Raw genomic sequence first — 11,967 nt, forward strand, 5'->3', positions numbered from 1 at the left:
AGGCAGAACAAAACAGATACCGAATGTGCAAGGTGCAAAACGATCTCCCAAACAGGGAATCGAACCCTGGTCGCCCGCGTGACAGGCGGGAGTACTAGCCACTATACTATTTGGGATTTTCCGCATCGGGGAATCGAACCCCGGCCGTCTCGGTGAGAGCGAGAAATCCTAGCCACTGGACCAATGCGGAGAGCTTGACCTTGATCTCAACTTTTGGATCCACAGGCACAGGCTCTCCGTCGCTCTTTTATTAACAAACCGCTCAACACTCTCAACCAACGACCCCCTCCACATGCCCCCGACCCAAACGGCCATCAACGAGATGGCCATAGACACCTCGGGCAGCCCTGCTGCCCAAGAACCAGGCCAACCGGACGAAAATCGCAGCCTAGAAAGCAACGGCCATCAGGTCAGTAGCGCCAGTATCACCGAGGCCACCGAATCAGCACCCACCAAAAAGCACCGCAGGGATGGTGAGCCCATCCAGCTGCACGTCGGTCGCAAGAAGACCGTCGAAGAAATTATCGAAGAGCTCTATGCAGATTCGGCAATCTTTCCCAACCCGCCCGACGTGGTTGAAGAAAAGAAGTGGGCCCTCTCGATCCTCGAGAAGGCCAAGAACAACACTCTCACCGACCAGGACTTCATCCCGGTCGATTTCAAAGACATCACCTACCGCCGCTTTAGGTTTGTCTTCGCTCTGAAGGCAGACCAAGTTCAATGCTCCCGTTGCAGAGGGAGCAAGCCCCCCGCCTGGCGTATCGACGACGCCCAGCACTCGGTCGTCTGCAAGAACATGCTGATGAGCCCGGACGCCGCCACCAAGGTGGAAGAATGCGGGAAGCATTTTTCCATCCTCGTATTCTGGGGCCTGATGACCCGCCATGACGAAGCCGGATGGAAGCTTTTCGAACAACGGGCCTCCCTCGCCGATGCCAGGGCTGTCGGGAAGCGCGTCTGCGCCACCGACATGCGCAAGAAGCAGAGTCCCCAACAGCAGCTTCAGCACATCCAGAGTGAGCTTCTCAAGAAAGCTCAGAAGATTAACGAAGAACTCGCCAAGCTGGACCTCAGCAAACCCGAGGAAGTTGCTAGACTCAAGGCCCTGACCCAGAGCGCCACCGAGTGCATGCAGACGCTCGCCTCCGAGCTGGAGCATGCGTCCCGGGCCATCTCGGAACGCCCAGCTCCGACATCCTACGCAGCAGCCGCCCAGCGGGGTGCCAAGAAGCAGCCCGACAACAAGACAATCGACGCGCGCAAGCTGGCGGCCCTCGAAAAAGTCCACCAGGAGGCCGATGCCGGCAAGAAGAACGAGGCCATCGGCGCCATCCTCCGCGGCCGTGACCCCACCGACGGCAAGTGGCTGGTGCCCAAGACTGCCACGCCATTCAGGATGATCAGATCCTCGGTCCCTGTCGAGGAAGGACCCTTAAAGGATAGGATGGACAACGCCGCTTGGGTTTACGTCAAGGATATCCCTCGGGGTAGCTACCGCACGATCAGACAAGCTTTCAAGGAGAAGGGCTTTGCCACCAACCAGATTCTCAATATCAGCTTTGTCAACAACAGCGTCTGTGAGTTCGTCCTCAGAGACAAGAGCTCGAGAGAAGAATTCTTGAAGCACATTACGGACATGAAATTCACTGAAGTCGCACACATGGACGTGTCGAAGATCACCGAGGCCGAGAAGGAGTCCAAGAAGCTCCAAATCAAGAGCTTCATTGAACGCGCTGCCAGGATATGTGCGGAATCCAATGACCTCCTCACGGCGACCTTGTACCAACGGAAGATGAACGACCCAGCCGTCGCCGAGCAGATCACTGCTAAGGCGAAGGAACTGGCTCGCAACAAACCAGGCCGCCAAGAAAAAGGCGGACGCGAAGGAACCACTCCTCCCCGCAAATGATGCAGCCCCAACCTACGCCCACTATTAGGTTCGCGACCCTGAATGTCTGCGGACTTGAAACCTCTATACACGAGGTTATCGAAATGGTAAAAGCAAAAGACCTCGACTTTATAACAGTCCAAGAAACGTGGCTCAAACCACAGCAATCCATCGGACCTTACAAGAACCTCATAGTTTTCGAAACCCGAGAGCCATATGTCTCTGTCGACGGCCTCGCAAGAGGCACCGGAGGAATCGCCCTCATTCGGAACCCGAAAACCACCAACCTCGAAGACTTTAGCAACTTCCGCGTTGGACCTCATCACACGAGCATCTGGTTCAAGTTCCGAGGCATCGTCTTTGGATCTTTCTACCTCAAGCCTGCTCTATCAGCCAATGCGGCAGCCCTGCAAAAGTTCCGAGAAGCCCTGTCGGCCATCAAGACCAACACCACAGAAATGAACAATCCTATCCCATCTGTGATCATGGGCGACTTCAACACCCGCATGGGCCAGACAAGCAGAGACACCCATGAAACCGCCAACCGTTTGCAACCACTGCGGACAGCTGTAGCGGGCGGCTTCCTGGAATTCGTGGATTCGACCAACCCCACGGGGCAACACTGGACCCACGTCGTCAACGGGAAGAAACCACAACACTCAGTACTGGACCTCTTCTTTGTCTCGACGGCACTGAGACACAACGCCAAGACGGTGACGGTCCACTCCAACGACACCTGTAACTCAGACCACCGCATGGTGTCGATGGAACTTGAATGGAACGCCGCCAGAGAGCCTGCCCGCCCACCAATCCTCGTGTGGCGAACCAACAAGCTCGAAGATCCCGAAACCCTCCAGCAATACACGGAAGCCTTTAGAGTCCACCACCCAGTAGTCGTAGAGCAGATCACACAGCTGGGAACCCGGCTACCACAAGAGGATGGACCTATGGCACGCGAAGACGCCGAAGCCCTCGTTGAATCTGGGTGGAATATCATCAAGAACCACGTCACAGCGGTGGCACAAATCGTCATTGTGAAGCGAAAGAAGGATGGCCCGGCTCCCCGCAACGGCTTTTGGACCCCGGAAATGGCTGACATCAAGAAACGACGAAACACGGCTTATCGAATCGTGAACCAGTCGCCACAAGGCTCGAGAATCCAACTGCAGGCCATGGCCGACTACGAAAACATGAACAACAAACTCAAGGACCTCATACGACGACAGAAACGCGCCTTCTACAACACCTGGGCCCAGTCTCTCTCCACCAAATCGGACTCTGAGCTCCTCAAGGAAATCAGCAAGCGAGACAAGGTCAAAAGCGGCTTCTTCAACCGGTCGATTCTTCCGAACGACCAAGACAGCATGGACCAGTACCGGGCCCACTTTGGGAACATCTCAAGTCGTCTCGGTGTTCAAGAAGCCAACGATACACCGCGTCCTCAGGAAATACTATTCAGTCGCCTCTTGGGCCGCGAAATCACAGCAGAAGAAGTAAAAACAGCCATCCGACGCATGGGGAAACACAAGGCCCCTGGGTCCGACGGGATCAGTGCCGAGCTCCTACACCCAGTAACCGACCAAGTCTCGGATTGGCTGCGTCAGCTCTTCAACTGGTGCATGTGGACCGGCATCGTCCCTCAAGAATGGAATGTCGCCATCAACCACCCCATCTGGAAGAAGAAGGGCGAAGAAGAGGACATCAAGAACTATCGCCCGATCTCTCTGCTACAAGTTGTCCGAAAGGTATTCGAAAGGATCTTACATAGCCGACTCCTCCAGGAGATGGGCCCCATCGACATCTCCCAAGGAGGCTTCCGCAGCAACAGGGGAACCCTGGACCAGGTATTCGCACTCGATTCAATCGTCAAGTTCCTACAGAACGACGGCCACACCCCGTGGATCGCGTTCATGGACATCAAAGCCGCGTACGACTCAGTTGACCGGGATCGGCTCTGGCACAAACTCGAGCAACGAGACATCCCCCCGCATACCATCCGCATCCTACGCGCGCTCTTCGACAACGTGACCACCGCTGTTCTCGTGAGCGGCACCAAATCCCGGCCGTACTGGCTGGAGATCGGGCTGCTGCAAGGGTCGGTTCTTTCACCCACCCTCTACAGCCTCTTCATGGATGACCTCGCACAGAACCTCCGAGCAGTCACATCACCCAGAATAGGGAACCTCATCATCAACAATGTCATGTACGCGGACGACATGGCGTTGGTAGCAAAAAACCAAGAAGACCTCCAAAGACTTGTTGACATCTCCGAAGCACACGCAGACGAAAACAATTACGCTTTCTCTCCGACCAAATGCGAAGTGCTTACCGCGGAAGCAAACCCGACCCCAATCACACTCAAGGGAACACCTCTTAGCTTCGTCACCAGCACCTACAAGTACCTCGGGGTGCAGTTCGGCCCTGATGGCATCGACGCAGAGGCCCACGTCACTCAACTAAAGCACAAAGCCCAGTTCCGAACCAAAGAGCTCAAGGAACACGGCATCTTCAGCAAGTCAGTCTACCCTGGACTGATCGTCAAAATCTACAAGGCTTTCATCCGGCCCCGTCTGGAGTACGGCCTTGCCATCGTCAACATGAAGGGCCCGATAATGAACACTCTACAGGGGTGCATGCTGGACACACTGCGATCGGCACTCAACATCCGCCAGAACGCGTCTGGTCCGGCTGTCATGACAGCCACAGGAATCTACACCATGGCGACCAGAAAACAGATACTGATGATCAAGTGCTTCGGACGGTGGTTCGACAGGAAAGACGACCCAGGATATCTTGGATCCCACGTGCTCAAGTACATCACCGAGTTGCCCCCAAGAAACCCAAACAAGAAGATACTCTCCAAGCTGACCGGAAGCGCCGCATGGAAGGAGCTCGAGAGACAGCACCGAGACTCCCCAGACAGAACAAGACTGGACCTGTTTGAATCTGGAACTGGCACCGGCACACCCATCAAGAAGGCGGTGATCGTTCACAGTTTTGAAAAAGAGCGGAAGCCCGAGAAAGTAATGTCGATCGCAGGCACCTACAAGTGGGAAGGCGACCCCATCCTGACAGCGCGGATGCCAGTAGCAACAGTTGCCCAAGCAAGGAGAATGCTCCTGTGGCGAGTCGGGTGTTTCCCACCTAAACCCGACAAGGAGTGCAAAAAGACCGGACCCAACGGCCCCAAGGTGTATGTCAACAGAAAACATGCAGCAGAATGTGTCCGAGCCAAGGACCGACTCGAGAAATATGTTCACCCCACATCGATCCCCGAAGGCATCACCTACATCGACCTTGCAATCGACGCACTCCCCAAGTTGGCTCGAGTGCCAACAAGACCACTCACCACCGATCCTGAAAAACAGAGAAGATGGCGTGCCAAGCGCAGCCGAGTACTGAACAACAGACCAGCGATCTGGCTGGATGTCGTGGCGGTGCTGGATGACATCGCAACCAAATGTCTGTCGTGGACAGCGGCCCCTCGGGCTGACCAATCGCAGCAAACAAGTACCTGAGAAAGAAACCCTCCCAGACGCATGAGCAGACACTTGGACAGGGAAGCCGGAGCTGGAGTCCCAAACTGTCACTGAATGGATGAGTTCGGCAAAACTTGACATCGCCGTCCCTCCGCAAACAGGCCCCATGGGATAGAGAGCTGTACACCGACGACCCAAATGTCCCGGTTGGCAAAGCCAACACCCAGTGCCAGAGCCCAAAAGGGACGCTAAGGCAAAGTCTTTAATAAAGACCCACCTATTGACTGACTGGACCAATGCGGATTGTCCAATTTCCGACTAGTGCAAACTTGAGGCCACGTCATCCCATACACGATCCACCACATCTTCCACATTCCCCACATTCCCCACATTCTCCACATTCTCCACATTCTCCACATTCTCCACATACTCCACGTTCTCATACTCCGCGAGCTCTCTGACATCATGAGTACTGCTGCAAGGGTTGGTGGATGGGCTCGGCAAAGCTTGACATCGCCGTCCCTCCGCAAACAGGCCCCATGGGATAGAGAGCTGTACACCGACGACCCAAATGTCCCGGTTGGCAAAACCAACACCCAGTGCCAGAGCCCAAAAGGGACGCTAAGGCAAAGTCTTTAATAAAGACCCACCTATTGACTGACTGGACCAATGCGGATCGATGGCTTGTCTGCTGTCTCTCTTTCTGCCGCTCTGACACCACCACCACCGCCCTGCCACTCTGCCGATTCTGCCGATTCTGCCGATTCTGCCAGCTCCGCCCCTTTAGCGAGTCCTCCTAATAAATGATAAATCCGTATCCAACAAAGCAACCTGACTGTCCCGCAGCACCAACAGCAGTCTCCTCGACCGCACGGCCGCACCAGACCCATGTCATGTCGTCTTGCTGGCAGCATGATTGGTTGTGGCGCGCTTGGCTCACCCAGCCATCGCGAAACCGAGCGGATACCAAAATCCAGCACCAACCCTGGCGTTGCATCCTCCTTTCGCTTTGCTCACCATCACTCGTGCTGTCCATCCCGACCATGAGTAGAACACCAAAGCGCTCAGCTGCGGGTATCTCTTCCCTGCCGCCTTCTCTCAAGAAACGGCCAAAGCCGTCAGCCTCGCCGTCAGCTGGTGCTTCGTCCGCCGCAAAACCAAGCACCAGCGACCCAACGACAAACGCCAACAACCCAAAGCCGAGCACCGGCGATCCAAAAGCAAGCACCAACGATCCATCCACCCACGCTCCAAAGCGACCTGATCCAACTGCTCGATCCGTGCCTGAGTCCGAGTCTGCTGCAAACCAGCCCGAGCCGCACACGACCTCGGCAACAGATCCCCAACCCAGCTCAGAGATCCGCTCCGAGCCGCCATCGAGCTCGAAACGTCGATCGACTGCACAAAATCTGACTCCAAAGAGGACCCGCTCTGGCAACCCTCCGAGAGGCTCCACCCCCAGTATTCGCAACTTTTTGACTCCGCGTGCAAAGGAGTCGTCTACTGTGGCGATCGAATCCCCAAAGGTATCCACAGCAACGGTCGTCACAGAAACGCCGCTGAAACCAAATCCCATCGTCCCGGAGCTAACCGAGTCCCAGAGCGAGTCGTCCGAGCACATATCTCGGGCATTGCCGGCGCCCCGGGAGTCATCACCCTTGGAACAGTCAAGATCTACCGCTCCACATCCGAACTCTTCGACACCGGTGCAACTTCTGCACGGAGCTGATCCAGGCCACGAAGATGCACACATACCCCAGGCTGAACAAACTCAGGAAATCGAGCCCATCCAAGTGGATCGACCGACGCAGCCATCAGAATCAATGCAACCAGTAGAAGTAGTGCAGTCCGCAGAACCAGTGCAGCCAGTGCAGCCAGTGCAAACCCAGGCTTCCCTCCAAACAGAAGCCCAGACCGAAATCGTCCGCCCCTCACCCGAGAGCATCCGGCCTGGGAAGAAAGAAAAGTCTAGGGTCACCATCCCCCGGCGGAAGCCCAGAGTGTCCAGCCCAAAGCCGCCCCAGACCCCGAGCAGTGCACCCAAGGCCCCTTCGCCCCGTGAGTCGCTCCGGCGACTGTTGGATCTGTTTGCCCAACCCATTTCCGCAATCAAGGACCTCTCAGGCACACCCATCCGAAAGCAGGGCCGTCCGCGAATCAACTTTGAGGATGGCGAGCCGCAACATCCTGACGAGCAAATGGTCATATCGGCCCGGCAAGAGGCCAAACGGCGCCTGGGCTGCCCACTGCCGGGATGTACCCAGTCGTTTGGCAATGGCCCGCTCCTGATTCAGCACATCCGCAGCTTCTGCCACAGTCTGCCGCTCCTGCTCGATACCGTCACGACCAAGCATGCGACCAAGGTTAACGACCCACCTATCCAAGAAGCCATCCAGACCCTCCAGTCCGCCGTCCAAGATTCAACTTTTATCTCCGGGACATCGGACTACGTCATCTACTTTGGCGATCTGGCAAAGCCCACGGTCCTTCGGTTCACGCTTGGCTCGGCGATCCCAAGTCCAAAGACTGCATCGACAGAGGACATGTTGGACGAGGACAATCCCTCGCAAGAACGCCAGGCTTCGCAGGAGAGGCCTGGCGCAAAGGAAACACAGTATACCCCAGACGGAGAGAGTCTTGATGCATGCACAGAGGATGCAGCTCCTCTCCCTGCGAGGAGGGCACAACGCCGCGCTCGGAGTTCCCTGGCGGATCTGGACAAGCCCTCACCCGATACAACCCCGCGACGGCGTGGGCCGAATGCTCATCCGTCAAGGGCCCCACAGGCATTTCTTCCAGTGCCTGGAATGCTCCCGTCCCTCGCCGATCAGGCTGCATCGATTCGCACTGATGATGGTTGCTCGATACCACGACGACCTCGGCCATCGGACTTTGAGGCTGTTGACGCAGAGTAACGTACCGCCAAACTGTGGGCACTGGGTCTTGCAGCTCCAGATGATCTGTATGGTGGCGACTTGAGACCGCCTCCACTCGTACTAACATGCTCGTTGGGTATTGATCTGTGTTGTGGCCGCTATTCAGGGCTGCCCAGGGATATCTTCCTCCAGTGCAAGAGGTGAAAATCGAGCAGAGTGGAGGCCGGCCTCTGCACTTGACGCGATTCCAAGGAATATGGTCAAGTCAGTACTGCTGCTACCTCGTGCCTCAGCGGTGTTGGTTGGCCGCTTGGTTCTCTTGGGTGGTGGCATCGGCGGGTACAAAGCTTGACAAAACCATATGTATCCTAACCCAACGCACCCTTTTCCAGGCGGAGCCGAGGGCGACAGTTGCTGCTTCCTGAACACAGGGCTGCCTACTTGGGGACTCGATTGGTGTCCATCGTCCGACGGTAAGATGCTACCGAAAATTGGACATCATTGCACAACGCCACCGTATCGAGCGGCGTGTTTCATGTGTTGGGAGCTCATCGCGTCGAGCACCTTCATTTCCCATTCAGCGCATCAATATCTGGCTGTGGGGGGCTTCAAGGACAAATCTGAAGATCGCCTGGTTGGCGTGCGGCAGTCGTCTGAGGAAGGCAACGATATGCTCAACAGTATCCAGATCTGGGAGATCCCCATCCCGGAGACAGCTCCAGAGGAGTCGTCCGATAAAGCAAGCAAATCCGCACAGACTGCCCGGGACGGCAACCCCAAACTTGTCATGTGTCTGTTGCATGACTGGGGCGACGTCTATGAGCTGCAATGGTGTCCTCGTGGTGCATATGAGAGCCGAAACAATGTGAGTTCGAAGCCGGCGGTGTACAAGAGTTGTTGCGATTTCAGTTGGAACGACAACGCCGACTGTCGCTCTTCTGAATCAACCAATGGACGCTGCTCTCTGCTGCTCGCTTGCTTACTGTCGTGGACTTGCCATAGGAAACCTCGGAGGCCTCCGCACTTCCGTGTTTGGGCTATCTGGCAGGCATTTTCGGCGACGGCACTATGAACGTTATAGCTGTTCCGCATGTCCAACCTCTTGCCTTGGCGCTCGAGACAAGAACCACACCCCTCTTTGGTGAGTGCGTTGGCATCCAAGCCCAGCTCGCATTTGGCTGTCCGATTGCGGGTTTCGTCCGTGGTAATACTGCCTCCGGGAGGAATGACAGGCAACGGGGCTGACAGCGCAATAATTCCTGATCGGCGCAGTTCGAATCACCAAGCCTCTGGTTTCGTGCTCGTTGCCCAATACTGTTGTGTGGAAACTCGCTTGGGACGATTGCGGACGCATCGCAACGGGATGCACCGACGGTGAGTACCCGTCGCTTTGGGGAGGGTGTTTTGAACCCAATGGCACCTGCGGAGACCTTTCTAACCCAATGGCTCCCGCACAGGCTCAATATGTCTCTGGGATGTTTATGAGACAATCCGAGAGACTGAATCGCAGGGGGGAGACTCTCCAGCTGGTGGAAATTACGGTATGAGGTCTGCCGCTCGATGAGCCGGCCAAGCACGGACTAGAGCGCCTGTCAGATACAGAAGCTTAGCCTCGAGATATCTCGGTCGAGTCGAGCAATCGTTAGCAGATTTGCAGCTGCGAATGCGCCACTGCTGACAGCAAGCAATTGTTCCCTCAGAGGTGGAGCCTTTGTTCTTTTGTCTCGCTCACGACTCTTGCATCCGGTCGATTGCTTGGATCCGTGGAGCCGACGGCAAGACCTCTCACCTGGTCTGCACTTTCGGAAGTGACGGGCGAGTGCGCATAATCGATATTCGAGATCCGCACCAGGGCATGACGATCTCAAGATATCGAGGTACGGGACCTTTGCAATCGGCACAATAGTAGCATGCGGATACTTGCGGATGTTGGTAGCACGGAACCATCATCGGCTATGGCGACTGACTCACCATCCGAACCGCCTTTTCGTCCTTGCTTGTGCTGGCGCGTCTGCGCTTCCATTTCAAACTCAAGGACAAATCATGTGTGGGTCTTACGATGAGGGGACGGACGCCATTTTATACAGCGAGCTTAACTCGATCAAAGCACTGCCTCTCGGCGACAGGAGCGGCGACTCTGGGCTTCGTGAAGTGGGAACCGAAGCGGACGCATTCTACTCGATGAACTGTATTCCCCATCGCAGCGTGCGATGCATCGCCCACGACACCGCCATTTGGGTATGTATCTCTTGGACGAGAGAGCTGCTCCGCTCAATCCTTCGATCATCCGGATCCAGATCTGAACTTCAGAGTCGACAAAGTGGCGGCAAACAAGATTATCCAGTCGCCGAGCGGATTTCGGCACTCCGGCCAAACTAACCTGCGCGCTGTACCTGTGCTATGCTGGATATGCTGTGCACCCAGCACTTTGCCGTATCCAAGTTCCTGCCCTTTATGATCTCAGGAGACTGCAACGGCAATGTCCATATCTCCAACACGTCTCGGCGCGATCAGCGGCCTAAGAGGGGTGCAGTAAGTTTGATCTTTGCTATCGCTGGTGATGGATCCATATGGGCTCTTGTCGGACACAAGTATCTTGACGCAACAGGGACAACCTGCGAGTGCCCTGGGGTTGTCTAGGTCTTGGCTGACATGATATTGCATTTACCGCTGACCCTGTAGCCGGATACAAGGACTTACCTTGTCTACAAGCTCGAGTTGGAGAGCCAGAGTGGCATGTATCGCTATGATGGCGTCGGTGGCAAGCCTCTGCCGGTAATTGCATCTTTCTCAGCGCAGAACGACACCGTCTGCAGTCGTTACATTTCATTTTTTGCATTGAGTCGCGGCTGTAAAGGCCCTTTCACACATCCATCTGGCTGCTTGCAGTCGCAAGTCTGGCTCGCTTGATCACTGTGCGTGTCATTCCATCCACTCACAGTCCCTCCCTGCACTCAGGATTCGCTCGGCAAGAGTTGGAGCTTCAATCTCGACGGCTATCGCACCCCCGACTGTCAGATCTTTCGTGTCTGCTGGAGCCCGAATCCGTCAACGGCAGCATGGATCGCCTCGGCTGGTGCGGCGGGATTAGTCCGTCTCGAATCGACACTGACGCTCTCAGCCCACTGACACAGCCATGTGTGGGAAACACTGGCAATACACGGAGCCCGTTTGGAAATGTATTTGCTGATAGTCAAGATGGCAATTGAGCGCGGGCCGATCGTCTCTCTCCAGGCTGGTCGAGCCCCCTCCCTTGGGCAGTTCCATTCCCCTGATCAAAAGAATGGCTGACTGGTGTTGCTCGAGAAGCTGGAAATGGCAGGCTTGGGCAGACTTGGGATTGGCTCGATCGTTGGGTTCACCCGGACCCGAATGCGCTGGTCATACGGCGAGGCCAGGCTCTGAGCGAGGACGGGACGCGATATCGAGTGAGATACAAGAGACAAATCGCATAACCCACACATCGCAGCACCAGCCGCTGTGGAAGCGTGAATGCGGGTGCCCAAACCTGTGCTTGTTTGCGGAGCTTGGCTGTTCCCGGAGTCTTGGGCGATGATGGTTTGCTGGGTGATCGGATGAAGGAGTGCTTCATCGGCGTTGACGGAAGCGCAAGCGATCGCAGGAAGGACTGCTGCTCCTGCTTGAGCGAGTGCTCCGGATTGAGCTTGATGTAGGGCGACATGGGTGTTTGCGGGACCAGCGCCGGGTTGGGTCGACGGGCTGG

General features: G+C 56.0%; 1 protein-coding gene and 2 non-coding genes across 3 annotated transcripts; 1 reads left to right on the plus strand and 2 right to left on the minus strand.

Annotated features, from left to right (window-relative positions):
• Positions 1-44: 44 nt before the first annotated feature.
• On the minus strand, positions 45-116 carry BJ171DRAFT_t247. The gene has a single exon. It is a non-coding gene; the product is annotated as a tRNA-Asp (tRNA).
• Positions 117-118: 2 nt separating this feature from the next.
• BJ171DRAFT_t246 lies at positions 119-190 on the minus strand. The gene has a single exon. It is a non-coding gene; the product is annotated as a tRNA-Glu (tRNA).
• Positions 191-6,381: 6,191 nt separating this feature from the next.
• Positions 6,382-11,407, plus strand: BJ171DRAFT_518737 (uncharacterized protein). The gene is made up of 12 exons (XM_053112277.1): positions 6,382-8,278; positions 8,410-8,507; positions 8,636-8,716; positions 8,825-9,108; positions 9,246-9,384; positions 9,516-9,617; positions 9,701-9,784; positions 9,944-10,120; positions 10,279-10,481; positions 10,668-10,775; positions 10,926-11,018; positions 11,202-11,407. The coding sequence occupies exons 1-12, from the start codon at positions 6,411-6,413 to the stop codon at positions 11,370-11,372; spliced, it is 3,408 nt and encodes a 1,135-aa protein (XP_052963293.1). The 5' UTR covers positions 6,382-6,410; the 3' UTR covers positions 11,373-11,407.
• Positions 11,408-11,967: the final 560 nt, after the last annotated feature.

The sequence above is a fragment of the Polychytrium aggregatum genome (genome assembly GCF_025602895.1).
Source record: "Polychytrium aggregatum strain JEL109 chromosome Unknown BJ171scaffold_41, whole genome shotgun sequence".
Lineage (NCBI taxonomy): Eukaryota > Fungi > Chytridiomycota > Chytridiomycetes > Polychytriales > Polychytrium > Polychytrium aggregatum.

Coding starts and splice junctions, on each gene's coding strand:
- BJ171DRAFT_518737 (XM_053112277.1), top strand. CDS start 6,411: ATGAGTAGAACACCAAAGCGCTCAGCTGCGGGTATCTCTTCCCTGCCG. Junction 9,385..9,515: donor AAGAACCACACCCCTCTTTG/GTGAGTGCGTTG, acceptor TGATCGGCGCAG/TTCGAATCACCAAGCCTCTG. Junction 11,019..11,201: donor TCGGTGGCAAGCCTCTGCCG/GTAATTGCATCT, acceptor CCCTGCACTCAG/GATTCGCTCGGCAAGAGTTG.